We start from the raw sequence: 17,957 nt of genomic DNA, 5'->3' as shown, positions 1-17,957 counted from the left end.
CACAGATGAGTTGTTATATTCAAGAATATTATCCATATTTTTGTTTCTATTAGTTTTTTAAACTAATAAAATTTTAATTTTAATTTTATTAAACATAAATTTTAAATAAATAATTGTTTTTTTCTTATAAACTTAAAAAAATATATATATTAAACTTGTAATTTATTTATTTCTTTTTATTTATTAAGCTTGGGAGATTTTATTAAGAATAAATTATTAAATAATTATATTTACCAGCTGTATGTAGGAAAATGTTGAGTTCAAATTAATTTATTAACTTTTATATTATGATTTTTAATTATTAAATTATATTATTTAAAATAAAATTTAAGTTAAAGCGTGCAGTACTTAATACAACCATCTTCAATGCATTATGAGACAAATTCTATTATATATATAGAAAATTTTCATCATTTAACGGTTGATTCCCGCCCAATATTTTAATAAAAAAATTTGCTACGTAACATGGCTCGCTCGATTGCGGTCAAATCTTTTGTTGAGTCATTAAGATAGGTAGGTTGTCCTCTTCCTCTCGTGACACGTTGAGAGTTGCCCTTTATTAACGCATTGAGATCACTGTAAAATCTTCCGTTGAGTCATTAAGATAGGTAGGTTATCCTCTTCCTCTCGTGACACGTTGAGAGTTACCCCTTATTAACGCGTTGAGAGTGCCTCTCTTTTATGCATCAAAATATAATGAAGTGTTTTTCGGTAATCTTTTAATTTTTTATTTTTAATTTTAGAAAATTAAGTTTAAAAAATCTCGTCTGTATTTTTTTTTTCTTTTTTATCAAATGTTTTAAAATTTTAAGCTAAATGAATATAATAAAAGGTTTTGAAGAGTAAAATCAAAACAGAAAATATAATAATAATAATAATAATAATAATAATAATAATAATAAAAAAGACCAAATTCATATATACATATATATATATATAGGAAACCACAAATATAAATATAAATATAATAGAAATTAGGTGGGAAATAGAATTTATAAAAAAAATAAAACATTATTATTTGTTTTAAAAAATACTTATTTTACCTTCGTTTTCTATAAATATTTCAAAATTATTTTTGAAATATAAAATCTCTTAAACTAATAAATAAATAAAAAATCAACCTGACGTCGTCGACCTAAAATGATGTGATAATACTATGATATTCGTATGAATTAAGTACGAAAGAACCATATTTAAGCACGTCGACAACACTCTAAATATTTTTTATTTTAATAATAATTTCAAAATATTTACTAAAGGTAATTTTTTTTAAAAAATAATATTAATCTTTTTTAAATAAATTAAAAAGACAGTTTTTTTTTTAATATATAATTTAGCTAGAAATAAATCAGAACTACACGACAACCAATAAGAATTTTGCAGTCAAATTTTGTTCATGAACTTAAATCCAAAAATAAAAGTTAAAATAGTTGTAGAAAATCGAATATTATATTATTTAGTTAATTTATATTAGATAATAATTAAATACATAAAGTAAATTAGGTTTATTTATTTATTTTAAATTCAATGTATGCGTGTTGGTTTTATTCTTTTAATTTTAGCTATCTAATTTAAAACATTATATTAATTTATAATAAATTATTTGCCCTTATGTATATATATAAAAAGACAACTATAAACTTATAAATAGTCAATGAGTTGACTGTTGATAAGGACTAATTTGTAAATATTAATATTCCTACTACAATTTCGTGTTAGATAAATGTATCTCTCCATAATACTAATTTTTAAAATTATAAGGATTAAATTTTAATTTTCATTAAATGACTCGTATGAGTGTGAACAGAAATGATGTGAAACTGATTGGAGTTTACTTATGCATTGACTTTGGATGAGGATTAATATAAAAATATTTATACCGCTATATATTATGCCTCGTGTCTCTATTATAAAATATATATATATCTCTCAGTATCCCGAGAAATTATCTACTTTACACTTATTCCACGTAATTTTACCTTTCGACTTCGGGAAAAAATCGTATTTTTACTGTGATCTTATCAATTACTTTTGAATTAACTTTGATGATTTGAAAAACTTGATCCATCCAACTCAACCCCTACAATTTAGGTTCAGTTGAATTGAGTTCAAATAAATAATTTTTTTTTATGGATTTATGGTTAATTTTAAAAAATACATTTTTGTTCGTAATTATATTTATTTGATTTGATTTCGTAATTATTTTTTTATTATTATTCTCCAACCATTTTTAAAAATAATTTTTAATTATTTGAAAATTTTACAAAATAACCGTTTAATTTCATTAAAAACAAATTAAAACGCTGATCCAACCCAATTCACGAGCACCCATAATTATAATCTAAATATTATAAAATTATGGACTCGATAAAGATATTTGTTGATAATATATTAACGTAAAAAAGATCGTTCAAGACTTAAATACGTTTTCGTTAAAGTCTAATTACGAAATTTGATATGTCGGTATACGTATATCGACATCAATACATCACCATCGGTATTTTCATCTTTATTTCAAATAACATTAAATTAATTAATTTTTAGCGATGTCATTACCATATAATTTTTAAACCATAAAATAGATTAGGAACTCCCACAGGATGTGGTGGGGGAGTATGGTTGACCATACCATGAAGCAGATGAAAATTATATAATAAATGCGTGACGTTACAGAAATAGAGACCATCTTAATATCGTTGCCCTTTGCCTTTTCACAAAGCTCAACTAACCCCACCGTACCTCGAAAGAGAAACAGATCACCATCATACGAAAGTATGAATATTTTTTTTGTTCGTAAGATTTTTTTTAATATTAAAAAATTACGAAAAAAATATAAATTTAGTTCATATAATTTTTAAAATTAGAATTTAGTTTTTATGATTTGCAGTCTATCTATGTGACAATCATAGATACTAAATTTTATCTTTTTCTAAATTATAGAGACTAGAGATGTCGGGGAGAGACAGGAAAATCTTCTCTGTCTACGTCCTTACCTCTTATTTCATTATCCATTTTCGTGAAGTTATTTGTCCATTTTTAAGATCGAAGTGGGATTCCACTAAGAATTCGCCGGTATTGAGTTCCTCGGGTAATATTTTTTCTATTATATAAAATAATAATAATAATAATTTTTATTTTTTAATATAATTTCGATTTTAAAAAATGTAAAATAACCTAAAATAAACCCAATAATATTTATATAGTATAATGCACAATATAATTTTTTTAAAAAAAATATTTATTTATTTACTAACTAAATAAGAACACAGTTACGGACAAAATGGGGATGAGAAATGTAATTCCGGTTTTTAGTCATGTTTAGCTAACAAAAAGAAATCTGTTACTGTTCCTTCCCTCAATTTAAACGGTGAGAATGGAGATGTCAAATGCAATTCGGTTCTCGGTTAGCTAACAGAAAGAAAATCGAGATTTCCCGAGCAAAGTTCCAGGTCAGTAAAGGAATTAGGGTTTTTTTTTTTTTTTTTTTTTTGGGCGGTGCAAATCCAAAGTCAACCCAATAAACAAAACCCTAATTCCCCTTTCAATTTCATATTTTAAGCCAAACCCTTCTCCTCTTCTGTCTCTTCATTGCACTTTAGAGCCAGAGCTCCCCTGTTTCTTAATATTCAAAGGATATTCATTCTTCCTCAAATTCTCATCCCCAACTTGGCCTCTTTTGACTTCTTCCCTCTTCATCTCTATTTAAACCAAACCAATCCCAATTTCTGCCATTAACTTCATCAAATCTGAGATTATCTCTGAAACTTGAGAGCTTAAACCTTAAATCAACAATGGCTGCTCATGGGTTTCCTCTGACTGCTCTGTTTCTGCTCTGTTTCTTGGGGTTCTCTCATGGACATATCCATCTATCTTCTATCCCAAGAAATTTGGAGGTCACTGCTTCTCCAAAATCTGGACAAGGTAAGAACTTTCACCTCCCATAACTCAAATTTCTGATGCTTCCAACACAGATCTGAATCAAAAACTCATAGTTTAGCGGTTTTTAACATCTGGGTTTCTGTTTTTTTTTTTTTTTGCAGTTCTCAAAGCGGGTGTTGATAAAATCAGTGTGTCATGGGTTCTTAATGGAGCTGCAAAAGTTGGATCGGATTTGGCTTACAAATCCGTGAAGGTGAAACTCTGCTATGCGCCGGTGAGCCAAGTGGACCGTGCGTGGAGGAAAACAGAGGACGATCTTGCAAAGGACAAGACTTGTCAATTCCAAATCGTGGAGAAGCCATACAATCCGTCGAACAAGACGGTTCAAAAGGCTGAGTGGACGGTGGAGCGTGACATTCCGACGGCGACTTTCTTCGTGCGTGCTTACGCGTTCAATTCCGCCGGCGATGAAGTGGCGTACGGACAAACGACGGACGAAAAGAAAGGCACAAATTTGTTCCAAATCGAAGCTATCTCTGGTCGCCATGTCTCCCTCGATATTGCTTCTGGTTGTTTCAGTGCTTTCTCTGTGCTGTCTTTGACCGGATTCTTCATCGCCGGTAAGAGGCAGGCGAAGAAGGCGGCGGCGGCGGCGGAGGGGCACTAAGTGGGAACTTCGCTCTGTTTTGAGGTTCCCTTTTAAAGCTTTGCATCAATGGCGATCTGCTTGGTGAAGAGTAGATTTTATGAGTTCTTTTTTTTAGTCTTTTTGTGATTTGTGTTTCTCTTGTACTATAATTTTATGATATATAATATGATATTAATGTGTCTAATGTTTGATGTGAAAAATTTAAATGAAAATATTTGAAAATTTGGACTTTGGGGTTTTCATTTATTGGGTTTGATACAAATTCATAGCTTTTTTCATAAAAAAATTCAACCATTGATTGATTGATGGAGATTATCTTTTTTTCTTTGAGTCAAGCCTTGAAGGATGCTGGAGATAAGTTAGGTGATCGTGTTAGGTTTGTTTGGGGTGTGTTTTTTATTTTTATTTTTTTTTAAAAAGTCAATTTAATGAGCTTGAGTCTTAGATATAATGCATCGCTCCTTATTACGAAGTCAACTCTAAAGCTGAAATAGACATAAATAAATGATTCCAATGAGCTATAGTAGACTCTATTGCTATAATAAAAATATTCGAAGTCAACTCTGAAGCTGAAATATAAAGAAATAAATGATTCTAGTAGTTGCTATAATAGGCTCTATTGCTATACTAAAAATATTCGTGATCTAGGGCATGAAGTTGTAGAAGTTGAGCCCTGGTAGTATCCTTCTAGAAGGGAATAAATGATTCCAATAGCCAAGCTATAGTGGGTTCTATAGCTATAATAGAAATACTCGTGATCGTAATCTAGGGCATGAGACTATAGAAGCTGAGCCCTTGTAAGTATTCATCAAGCCTAGTGTACTCCAGTTTGGTAGAAAAAGCTGAGCCCTTGTAAAGCCTACTGTACTCCAGTTTGGTAGAAAAAGCTGTTGTAAAGCTTACTGTACTCCAGTTTGGTAGAAAAAGCTGAGCCCGTACTCCAGTTTGGTAGAAAAAGCTGAGCCCTTGTAAGTATTCATCAAGCCTACTATACTCCAGTTTGGTAGTTTCTACCGCCAGTCTAGAATTGATCTCTCGAATTAGAGAGCAGAGCAGATGTCTAGGGTTGATCTCTCGAATTAGAGAGCAGATGTCTAGGGTTGATCTCTCGAATTAGAGAGCAGATGTCTAGGGTTGATCTCTCGAATTAGACAGCAAACTTAAAAAGTCACCTACCGACGCTTTACACCTAATCATTATGGCCTGATAGTAAAAATTCCAATATTTATTCTCGAATAAATTGCAAGTTTCAAACCTTAAAAAAAATGTAATATATATATTTTTTAAAATATGCATCTATTCACAAAAGGGAAATTTGCTACAATTATGAAAAAGTTCTTCATTTTCTTGTTCCACCTGATCTTTGACAGCGGCTCCTCAGCCCTATCTACAAGGGAATCTATATTAAAATTTAATAGTTTTCCCTTTTGAAATCGCTACATACTTATGACCATGAAATACATACACTGTAAATGTTCTATAATGTAGAAGTTGTAATGTAGCCATTCTCACAGTCACAAGCGGAATCGAAAAGCATTTTCGAGCTACTCATCCGGTCGGTAGCAGTAAGATATAGACCATCACTAAACACATCAATGTACCCGAACGCATCGGTGCCGGGGGGGCATTCGAGGGCAGCTTCAAGAACTCTATGGTGTATTCCATGGGAATCAATGGCATATCCACCCTTATGATTGTGCCCAGCTAGGCAAACTTTGACACAATTGTAGCTGTGTATCAGGTCCATTACTTCGTCGTAGTTCCATAAAAGTGCTGCAAAAGATGTCGCCCCAGGATCAAGAGGCAAATGACAGCAAATAATCACTTTTTGCTTTAAATTTGTGGCTTCCTGAAGTATACTATCTAACCATTTCAACTGTTCTTTACCAACTCCTCCATTGAACATAAGGTATCTTCTTTCTAAACCAGTCAATCCTGAGGGGCTGTTCTTGTCTGCATTTGGGTTCTTTTGGGATAGAATCTTGAGAGCTTCTACTGAATTAGGATGACCCTTAGGCCAACCGATAGCGCTTATATCGTAGCCATCGAGTACGACGAATCTGAAATCTGGAGTAGGCGAAAAGTCGTAATAAGCATGACCTCCCTCAAGTCTTGGAATCTTCAACAATGGAAGCAGTTCTTTACGAGGGAGATTGTAGAGGCAATGGTTTCCAATCATATGATAAACCAGACCATTAAAGTTATCAAATTCACTAACTACTTTCTTTATAGAGCTGAGAGATTGGTCCTTGGGGCAAAATCCATCAACAATATCTCCAAAATTTAGGACGAATTTAAGCCTTTGTTGGTTGTTCCAGCTTTGAACTGCCCTTTTCAGGACGAGAATACTATGTCGATAATAACGGGGAGTACCGAGGAATGATCGACCATCGAGAATATCAGCATACTGAACGTCGGCAATAACACCAAAAGAAAATAATGGCTGCTTTCCTTGAATACGTCCTATTCCATTTGCAGAGGCCATATTGTAGTTAACATGTGAATCCTATCAGAACAACATGAATTATGAGAATAAGATGCCATAGGAGAAATTTTTGAAGAACCAAATAGCTGGTTGTTTACACCAAGTTCAAAAAGTGGTCATCATGCAATCAAATGAATCATGGGGAGAAAGTTTCCTAAGGCTATAAATGTCTCATCAACAAATAGAACAATTAATCTACGGAAGTCTTTGTTGAGAATCGTTGGGAGGGAGTCTCACATTGGCTAATTTAGGGAATGATATGGGTTTATAAGTAAGGAATACATCTCCACTGGCACGAGACCTTTTGGGGAAGCCCAAGGCAAAGCCATGAGAGCTTATGCTCAAAGTGGACAATATTATACTATTGTGGAGAGTCGCGATTCCTAACATGGTATTAGAGACATGTCCTTAACTTAGTCATGTAAATATAATCCTCAAATGTCGAACAAAGAAGTTGTGGGCTTCGAAGGTGTAGTCAAAAGTGACTCAAGTGTCGAACAAATGGTGTACTTTGTTTGAGAACTCCAAAGAAGGAGTCAAGCCTTAATGCTCAAAGTGGACAATATCATACCATTGTGGAGGTTCGTGATTCCTAACCAGTATTTCTTTTAACCTGATATAACAATTATCTCCATGAGAATAAATCTACCCATCAAAACTCCTACCATCAATTCACTAGATTGTTGTATATGGTTCAAAATTAAACCCAAATCATGAATCAGAGAGCACAGACATTAATAGCCAAGGCGTTCTAAAATCTTCTTCTAATAACTAAACAAAACAAGTAAACCCCAAAGCCTAAACAAACAGCAAGCAGATGTTCGAACTCGAGAAAGTTCCCAATGCAGCAACATATCGATCAACTCGAAACTCGGAAAGCATAAAAAAGCCCTTAAAGAGCAAATTGAAAGCAACTCATGAACAAAAAGATCGAATACTCAGGCATTATACTTAAAAATAACGCCAGATTAAGCCAAAAACCTCAACGAATAACGAAGAACATCAAACGCTAATCGCAAAACAAATGAAACAGATAATCGAACTCCTTCATGAATGGGAAAAACATAAACGAAATCGGAGGGAAATTCATAATTCAAATTACCTGATTCCTCCCGATTCCTGAGAGAAATGAAAAAAAAAATGATAAGAGAATCAACAATGCGCCGTTCAGGCAAGTTCAGCGAAATAGAAGAAAACAAAAATGGAGAAGCCAAAGAAGGCGATTAGCCGCTGAGAGTAGTTTGTTGAAATCGAAATGACCGAAATAGCCTTAACTATATATTGTAATTATTATATTGCCCTTTGACTGACTTACCGGTATCGGGATAAGCCTTGCTACGTGGCCCAATCCAATCAATGACGTCATTTTTAAGGGTTAAATTATGAATTTCTTTTTTAAAAAAGATTTTAACAAATATTAAATTATAAAAATGAAATAAACACTAAATTCCAAGATTAATTTTGTAATTTCACGTTTTTTTAAAAATAAAATACAGACTTGTCAACGAGTTTAATTATTTTTTATTTCTTTAAATTAATTAAGTGACTTTCACTTTTACTTATAATATTAAAATAAATTATTTATGAAATTTGATAAAAATATATATTTTTTAATAAATCATTAACATTTTAAAATTTAGAGGTATTTTTTTAGACATTTTTAAAAATTTAAAATTATTATTAAATTTTTTAAAAATTTGACAGATGTCCTAATCTTGCTTATCTGAATCTGTTGACAAGGAGGATGTAACCGTCATGCTTGTCCAAAACATGTTGCTTATGGTCACATGACAGATGTCCCAGTCTTGCTTGTTCGAGTCAGTTGACCGGGACATCAACCAATTGAATGGGGGAGGATGTCAAGGTCATGCTTGTCCAAGGCATGTTGCTTATGGTTGCATGCCCGTTCCAAGCCATTTTTTCATGCTTTCATCTTAAATAGGCCTTTACCATTTCATATCAGGTCAATACGGGGGTGTATGATCGTTCACCAGAATCATGTCTACACCCGCTTGGACAAAAGTGCCCCGAAATGTACAATAGGGGATATGACTAGTTGTCAACTTCTCTCTACCCGATAGTTATATGTTGTAAGCCGTTGTTATTGCCTTTTTACTTCATCACATATAACATAAATTTCAATCTTTCAAATCTTACTTTCAAAACTCTCTTTTGAAATCTCTCTACCCCGTTTTCTAAAACTTTCTTCTTAAACTGGGTCCAGAGGCTCGAGCATACGTCGCTTGGCCGTAGGCAACGCTAGAACGAATTGGCTTAACTCACTTGTTGCTGGTAAGTGAGTACCGCACAATCGCAAGTCCGCTGCCATCAAAAGTGCGATTGTGAAATAATAATTATATATATTAGGCACAGAGCTCAACTTGAGCCTAAAGTTAAAGGAATATACCATTCAAAAGTCGAATAAAACAAACTAATGGGAAAACTTGGCTCACAAGAGACAATCATCCTTGGACAACAGCAGCCGATTGACTTGCTGAAACTGTCCCCATTGATATTACCGGTTCATGATCTGATGAACAAGTTTCTCCGGCAGCTGTTTTGCAGCCTGAAGAAAGATTCAGTCAGGAAGAATCCAACACCAATTAGTATGAACAAGGAGAATACGATCCGGTTTCTTGTTTTGAGTTTCCGAATGTTTCTAGTTCACAAAACCCGAAACAAGAAACAAGAAACAAAAACGTTAGACCAGACAACTCCGAAGAGTAGCAGATTTCCAAGCTAACGTCCCAGTTTCTTGTTTATAGTTATCGAATGTTCCTAGTTCATAAAACCCGAAACAAGAAACAAGAAACAAGAAACAAAAACGTTAGACCAGACAACTCCGAAGAGTTGCAGATTTCCAAGCAAATGTCCCGGTTTCTTGTTTATCGTTATCAAATGTTTCTAGCTCACAAAACCCGAAACAAGAAACAAAAACGCTAGACCAGACAACTCCGAAGAGTGGCAGATTTCCAAGCTAACGTCCCGGTTTCTTGTTTATAGTTATCGAATGTTCCTAGTTCATAAAACCCGAAACAAGAAACAAGAAACAAGAAACAAAAACGTTAGACCAGACAACTCCGAAGAGTTGCAGATTTCCAAGCAAATGTCCCGGTTTCTTGTTTATCGTTATCAAATGTTTCTAGCTCACAAAACCCGAAACAAGAAACAAAAACGCTAGACCAGACAACTCCGAAGAGTAGCAGATTTCCAAGCTAACGTCCCAGTTTCTTGTTTATAGTTATCGAATGTTCCTAGTTCATAAAACCCGAAACAAGAAACAAGAAACAAGAAACAAAAACGTTAGACCAGACAACTCCGAAGAGTTGCAGATTTCCAAGCAAATGTCCCGGTTTCTTGTTTATCGTTATCAAATGTTTCTAGCTCACAAAACCCGAAACAAGAAACAAAAACGCTAGACCAGACAACTCCGAAGAGTGGCAGATTTCCAAGCTAACGTCCCGGTTTCTTGTTTATAGTTATCGAATGTTCCTAGTTCATAAAACCCGAAACAAGAAACAAGAAACAAGAAACAAAAACGTTAGACCAGACAACTCCGAAGAGTTGCAGATTTCCAAGCAAATGTCCCGGTTTCTTGTTTATCGTTATCAAATGTTTCTAGCTCACAAAACCCGAAACAAGAAACAAAAACGCTAGACCAGACAACTCCGAAGAGTAGCAGATTTCCAAGCTAACGTCCCAGTTTCTTGTTTATAGTTATCGAATGTTCCTAGTTCATAAAACCCGAAACAAGAAACAAGAAACAAGAAACAAAAACGTTAGACCAGACAACTCCGAAGAGTTGCAGATTTCCAAGCAAATGTCCCGGTTTCTTGTTTATCGTTATCAAATGTTTCTAGCTCACAAAACCCGAAACAAGAAACAAAAACGCTAGACCAGACAACTCCGAAGAGTGGCAGATTTCCAAGCTAACGTCCCGGTTTCTTGTTTATAGTTATCGAATGTTTCTAGTTCACAAAACCCGAAACAAGAAACAAGAACGTTAAACCAGACAACTCGAAAGAGTAGCAGATTCAAAGGAACAAACCTGGAAATCTCTCATGTGCAAAATTGGTTCGCATCCAATATCTGCAACTGATTTTCCAGTTACTGTGTGCAGTTTGAATCTCTTGGCTTCATAAGCTGAGATAGCAGTTTTGTTATGGGGTAGCTCTTGACAAACTTTCATAAGAGAGCTGAGAGAATTCATCTGGATGATCCCAAACAAGACAGTATCAGAATTCCACACCAAGTTTCATCAGATCACATCGCATCACATCAGCACAATTCTACTAATAACACTAAAAACTATATCTATATCTATCTATATATATATATATATATATATATATATATATATATATATATATATATATATATATATATATACTTTTGTTAGGTCCCACGTCGGAGAGAGAAACCAAACATTTGTGCCAAGTGTGTGGAAACTTCTCCCGGTAGACGCGCCGCGGAAAGAAAAACCCAAAAAAGACAATCTACTAGCGATGAGTTTGGGTGGTTACAAATGGTATTAGAGCTAGAGTAGTGTGTAAGGATGTTGGTTCCCTAAGAGGTGGATTGTGAGGTCCCACATCGGTTGGTGAGCGGAAGCTCAAAAGGGAAAACCCAAAGAGAACAATATCTGCTAACATTGGGCTTGGAAAAACCCAAAAAAGACAATCTACTAGAGATGAGTTTGGGTGGTTACAAATGGTATTAGAGCTAGAGTAGTGTGCAAGGATGTTGGTTCCGTAAGAGGTGGATTGTGAGGTCCCACATCGGTTGGTGAGGGGAAGCTCAAAAGGGAAAACCCAAAGAGAACAATATCTGCTAACATTGGGCTTGGGCTCTTACAAATGGTACCAGAGCCACACATTGGGCAGTGTGTCAGCGAGGACGCTGGTCCTCCAAAGGGGTGGATTGTGAGGTCCCAAATCGGATAACGAGGGGAACGAAGCATTCCTGGGTGTGAAAACCTCTCTCCCTAGTAGACACATTTTAAAACCTTGAGGAAAAGCTCATAAGGGAAAGCCAAAGAGGACAATATCTACTGGCGGTGGGCTTGGGCTGTATAGTTTTCATTGGTGGAAATAGTGTGTGTGTTAGCGAGGACCCTAGTCCTCCAAGGGGGTGGATTGTGAGATCCCAAATCGGTTAGAGAGGGGAATGAAGAATTCCTGGGTGTGAAAACCTCTCTCCCTTAGACACATTTCAAACCTTGAGGAAAAGCTCCGAAGGGAAAGCCAAATAAGACAATATCTACTAGAGGTGAGCTTGGGCCGTACAGTTTTCATTGATGGAAATGTTTATAAGCTTAATTTTCAAAAACCAACCGATTATCGAACGGGGCGTAAATTAACTAAATATATACTAACCTTCATGTATGGACAAGATGCACAACCACCATGAATAGAACATCCCTCCCCACTCGAAACTCCAGGTACTACAGGCAAATTGATCTCACCAAGCGCAACCGATTTTCGGCCTGGGGTCGAACTTGATGACGTGCTTGTCACTGAATCCGACGACACAGGAAAGACAATCTCTACATTGATCTTTGCTCCTCCAGAAGTGGTTTTTGAAGGACTTAATAAATTACGAACAGCTGCAACAATTGAAGTTATCATTCCAGATTCTGTTCCCAACACAAACTGTAGATGTTCATTAACATTTCTGTCTAAAGCTTCTTGCACCCTTTGTATTATGAAGTCTAATATGTTCTGGGTGGAACCTACAATTCCCATTCCTCTTCTTTTTGCTTCCATTGCTAAGGCAAACATTTCTCCAGGAACTTCAAAGTGAGCAGTAAGGAATGCGTCACAGTACATTTCATTTATCTTCTCCACAACTTCGTGCCCGAAAAGATGATGAACAATGCATGTACCTTCCTGAAATTAGAAGACATCAATTATATCAAGTGATGATGATGATAATCTGTAGGTAAATAGGCTAGTGAAGGTTCTGCAATCAACACAATCTGCAAAGATATCATGATCCAAAAGGATAGTTGAGGTACAAGATTTATACATGCATGTTCAATCAAAGCCCATGATGAAGATAAAAGGGTGAAAATGTGAGATTTCACGTTGATTGGAGAGGGGAACGAAATATTCTTTAGAAGGGTATGGAAATCTCTCCCTAGCATACGCGTTTTAAAACCTTGAAGGGAAGCTTGGAAGGGAAAGCCCAAAGAGAACAATATTTGCTAGCGGTGGGCTTGGGCTATTACAAATGGTATCAGAGCCGACATCGGGCAGTGTGCCAGTGAGGACACTAAGTCCCGAAAGGGGTGGATTGAGAGATTCCACACCAACGAAACATTCCTTAGAAGGGTGTGAAAACCTCTCCCTAGCAACCGTGTTCTAAAACTTTGAGGTTGCCCGGAAGGGAAAACCCAAAGAGACAATATCTGCTAGTGTTGGACTTAGGCTGTTACAAACGGTATCAGAGCCAGACATTGGGGGGGTGTGCCAGCGAGGATGCTGAGTCTCGAAGGGGGTGGATTGTGAGATTCCACATTGATTGAAAAAGGGAACGAAACATTCTTTAGAAGGGTGTGGAAACCTCTCGCTAGCATATGCGTTTTAAAACCTTAAGGGGAAGCCCAGAAGGGAAAGCCTAAATAAGACAATATTTGCTAGTATGAGCTTGGACTGTTACAAATGGTATCAGAGCCAAACGCGGTGTGCCAGTGAAGAAGCTGAGCCCTGAAGTAAGTGGATTGTGAGATCCCACATCGATGGGAGAGGGAAACAAAACATTCTTTGAAGAGGTGTGAAAACCTCTCCCTAGCCGTCGCGTTTTAAAACCTTGAGGGGAACCCAAAAAGGACAATACCTACTGCCGGTGGGCTTGGGCTTGGGCTGTTACAAAACAGAAAGCAAAAACAAGAAAAGCACGTTTGAAAAAAAACCTGATAGTAGTGCAGACGAGGGAGCAACGATCTAATTGAGTCCCTACTATGATTTGGATGAATCTTTGCAATTTCATCATCTGTCATCTTGGTCAGCTGCTGCAAAAGTTCTACAATATTTGCACCCATGTAGGAATCAGGTCCATACCAAACATTTAATTCTGGTACTTGAGCAAAACCCTGTAACAGGGCATTTCCAAGTCGATTTTACTTGCTGCTAAAAGATCGATAAGAATCAGAACAAATGCAAATGGGAGTGTTCTTTACCTGCAAAATTGTTTGCATGACATTAGAAGAAGTACACGTGATCGTAGGCACAAGCTCATGAGCATAGGCTTTAGTTTCTAATGATGTATTTATGTAGATAACATGCAGGGAGGGAGACTCCCTTGAAGCCATTTCAAGATAGTTCATATAAGAAGGAGTAGCAGCAGCATCAGCCAAGGAGCAACTGATTTGTTCATCAGACATCCTGTACACACCTACCTGCATATATATGGAACCATTATCAATATCTTAATCGTTCCACCGCTAAATAATTGGATCAGCAGCACCTGAGCTTATCTATATTAGGTAAAGAAACGTACTGTGATGTAAAGTGAACAAGTTTTATCTATACACTCAAGAGGTTAGAAGGCAACTTCTAAGAGGCTTTAATGGATATCCGGCATGGGAAGGTTCAGATATTAGGAATAGAAAGTAAGCTTTTGAGTAAGTTACCTCATCTGCGAGATCCCACATTGGTTGGGGAGGAGAACGAAACATTCTTTACAAGTGTGTGAAAACCTCTCCCTAACAGACGCGTTTTAAAAACCTTGAAGGAAAGCTCGAAAGAGAAAGCCCAAAGAGGACAATATCTGTTAGCAGTGGACTTAGGCTGTTACAAATGGTATCAAAGACAGACACTGGGCGATGTGCCAGCGAGGAGGCTGAGCCCCGAAGGGGAGTGAACACGAGATGGTGTGCCAGTAAAGACGTTGGGCCGAAGGGGTAGATTGGGGGGTCCCATATCGATTGGAGAAGAGAACATGTGCCAGCGAGGATGTTGGGTCCCGAAGGGGATGAATTGCAATATCACACTACGGTTGGGGAGGAGAACGAAACATTCTTTACAAGGGTGTAAAAATCTCTCTCTGACAGACGCGTTTTAAAAACATTGAGGGGAAAACCCGAAAGGGGAGGCCCAAAGAGGACAATATCTGCTAGTTGTGGGCTTGAGTTGTTACAAATGTGCTAGCGAGGAGGCTGAGCTCTGAAGGGGATGGACACAAGACAGTGTGCCAGTAAGAACGTTGGGCCCCACAGGAGGGTGGGTTGGAGGGTCCCACATCCATTAGAGAAGAGAACGAGTGCCAGCAAGGACGTTGGGCCTCGAAGGGGGTGAATTCTGATATCCCACATCAGTTGGGGAAGAGAACGAAACATTCTTTATAAAGGTGTGGAAACCTCTCCCTAGCAGACACGTTTTAAAAACCTTGAGGGAAAGCCCGAAAGAAAAAGTCCAAAGAGGACGATATCTGCTAGCGGTGGGCTTGGGCTGTTACCGCTCGTGACTTACTTTCACGGTCAGCTCATCTTATATATCTATTAGATAACGATAAAAAGTTAAGAAACTTGAGAGGAAGAAGATGCACCTCTCCAAAGCCAGCTTGATCAAGAATTGCACGCACATTTTCCGACATGAAGTCGACTCCAAGTACTGTTACAAATTGGCATCCATCTTTGGCCATCTTGACAGCCATATCTGCCATTACCAATGAATCAGATATATAAATGTGAGGCCATTCCTTCCGGGCAGCAGTTAAGACTCCTTGAACTTCAGGATCCATGTAAAAGTGTGCAACAACACCAATTTTCTTCTCCTTTAGAACTTTAACAAGTTCTTTCACCGTAGAATCATTTGGAAACAAATATCTTGCCTGAAGAGAAACTTGAATAAATGAACTGCTACCACAAACCAATTACAACATATAACAATGAAAAACTGATGTAGAACATCCAAATCTGCCACCCATAACATACAAAACATCAACAAATCAAACCAAATTCTAACTTTTTCCAAAAGAGATCCCACGAGAACGAAACATTTTTTATAAAGGTGTGGAAATCTCTCCCTAGGGGAAGCCTGACAGGGAAAGCCCAAAGAACACAATATTTGCTAGCGATGAGTTAGGTCTGTTACAAATGGTATCAGAGTCAAACACCAAAGGATGTGCCAGCGAGAAAGTTGAGCCTCGAAGGGGGTGGACACGAGGTGGTGGGCCAGCAAGGACACTGGGTCCTAAATCGGAGTGGATTGGGGGGTCCCACATCAATTGGAGAAAGGGAACGAGTGCCACTCGCTCCCAAAGGGGGTGGATTGTGAGATCCCACCTCGATGGGTGTGAAAACCTCTTCCTGACAGACACAATTTAAAAACTTTGACTGGAATCACGAATGTTACACATACCTACTCCACTACAGTGAAAAACATGCTCTAAGGCCATGCATGTGCTCTAGTGAGTGAAATAGAATGATATACAATATCATAATGATACCCATGCAGGGTTGTCTAATATTAACAAATAGGAACACGCAGCTCTCTGTTCTTCATTTTCTACCATCACTAACCTGAGCTTCAGCATAGCTTCCTTTAGCATGAATTCCATCAGCACTCACAACCAGAGATGGAAACGCCTCAAATGGCAATTTCCCTTCAAGCTCCGCAATCAAACCCTTAGTTCTCTTTTGCATACTAATCAAAACATTGTACCAAGTATTTACTCTCGATCGCTCTCGAACCGGCAACCCCACATTCAGAGCCACCAAATCCTCCGTCTTCAACCTAAGAACATCCTCTGGCAACGCACCATCAAGCACCGAAATCAAACACGAGCAAAACCCTTTAGAGATTTCCGAATCACTATCAGCAGCGAACCTCATCTTGCCCTCTTGATCAATCCTAACTTCCAACCACACCTGCGCCGTACACCCCATGACCCGATTCGAGTCATTTCTCGCACCGTAAGGAGGGAGAAGACTCGCATAACGTAGCAACCGTTTCACTCTATCGACCGGCTCGGATATTGACTCGAATTCCTCAATCAAGCGATGAAGCTTAAAGGGAACAAGCTCAGTGGTAGAAGACGGCGAAAGGGTCGCAGCAGAGCAGGCGAAACGAGAGCTGAGATTTTGGGTATGGGATTTTAGTGATTGAATGCATTTATGGGTCTCGAAGAACGGTATGGGAGGTTTTTGAGCAAGAAATTTCACATGGGTACTCTTAGAATTTGGGTTTGAACAAAAGGAGAAAACAGAGGAAGTGGTCGCTCTACTAGCCATGATCGTAGAGGACACCATTGCAAGAAGGGAACAAACCAAAGGGTCGCAAGGATAAAGGGGGAGGTGGGTATCTAGCTGTGGGGCTTACACGATTCGCCAGAGCAGCACAAGAAAAGTCTGACACGGAAACAGAGAGAGAGTGGCGGAGAGAGTATAGCCATTAGTTAAATACAAGGTCCGGAATTTCTTTGGTCATTATGCTCCAAATTAAGCAGGGAGACACGAGAGACATGAAGCAAATCATGGGAAGTGGGACAGTTCATTCGATGGGTCCAGAAAAAGAGGATTTGATGGAAAGAAAAAGTAGCCATTGGAAATGAAGAGATGAAAGCGATGGCTGTGGAAACAAATGGTTCTCATGAATGGGATTGTGTCATGGCCCTCAGCCATCGGCATTAGACACTCAATGAGGGAGCAACGACTCAGACAAGGGTTTTGTTAGATCATCAACGAGCTACTCTTGGAAGGTACATACCTTAGCTCAATGGCTCAATCTTTAGCAATTACTTTGTTTCTGCTAGCATAGCATTCTACTTTAAGGCACACACTTGATCTAGGTGGCCGACCCATGAACGGGGAACTCGAGCGACCCAAATTCAGACCGTTCGACCCAAGTTCGGCTGATTGGACCTATGTTTAGGTAAATTTTCCTTTTTAACTCCCATTTTGGCTTATTTTTCACATATTTTGTCTTTTTCAAGTGTTTTTTT

General features: G+C 37.3%; 3 protein-coding genes across 4 annotated transcripts; 1 reads left to right on the top strand and 2 right to left on the bottom strand.

Annotated features, from left to right (window-relative positions):
* Window positions 1-3,566: 3,566 nt before the first annotated feature.
* On the top strand, window positions 3,567-4,770 carry LOC111802582 (high-affinity nitrate transporter 3.1). Its single transcript, XM_023687006.2, has 2 exons — window positions 3,567-3,921; window positions 4,041-4,770. Exons 1-2 carry the CDS (start codon window positions 3,792-3,794, stop codon window positions 4,544-4,546), a joined length of 636 nt encoding a protein of 211 aa, XP_023542774.2. The 5' UTR covers window positions 3,567-3,791; the 3' UTR covers window positions 4,547-4,770.
* A 1,072-nt stretch (window positions 4,771-5,842) lies between these two features.
* On the bottom strand, window positions 5,843-8,249 carry LOC111802590 (manganese-dependent ADP-ribose/CDP-alcohol diphosphatase). Its single transcript, XM_023687015.2, has 2 exons — window positions 8,116-8,249; window positions 5,843-7,034 (listed from the first exon to the last, which is right to left on the bottom strand). Exon 2 carries the CDS (start codon window positions 7,011-7,013, stop codon window positions 6,006-6,008), a length of 1,008 nt encoding a protein of 335 aa, XP_023542783.2. The 5' UTR covers window positions 7,014-7,034; window positions 8,116-8,249; the 3' UTR covers window positions 5,843-6,005.
* A 1,142-nt stretch (window positions 8,250-9,391) lies between these two features.
* On the bottom strand, window positions 9,392-17,622 carry LOC111802452 (quinolinate synthase, chloroplastic). 2 transcript variants are annotated; one of them, XM_023686827.2, is made up of 7 exons: window positions 16,537-17,622; window positions 15,561-15,845; window positions 14,194-14,412; window positions 13,927-14,106; window positions 12,389-12,901; window positions 11,062-11,223; window positions 9,392-9,579 (listed from the first exon to the last, which is right to left on the bottom strand). In XM_023686827.2, exons 1-7 carry the CDS (start codon window positions 17,263-17,265, stop codon window positions 9,529-9,531), a joined length of 2,139 nt encoding a protein of 712 aa, XP_023542595.2. In that variant the 5' UTR covers window positions 17,266-17,622; the 3' UTR covers window positions 9,392-9,528. The 2 variants fall into 2 exon arrangements, with proteins under 2 accessions (XP_023542595.2, XP_086983362.1); XM_087127236.1 differs by lacking the exon at window positions 15,561-15,845 and having other exon boundaries at window positions 16,537-17,604.
* Between the last annotated feature and the right edge of the window lie 335 nt (window positions 17,623-17,957).

The sequence above is a fragment of the Cucurbita pepo genome, chromosome 9 (genome assembly GCF_057944985.1).
Source record: "Cucurbita pepo subsp. pepo isolate OVF chromosome 9, ASM5794498v1, whole genome shotgun sequence".
Lineage (NCBI taxonomy): Eukaryota > Viridiplantae > Streptophyta > Magnoliopsida > Cucurbitales > Cucurbitaceae > Cucurbita > Cucurbita pepo.
Note: the sequence above shows the minus strand (reverse complement) of the source record. Positions and strands in the feature narration are given on the sequence as shown.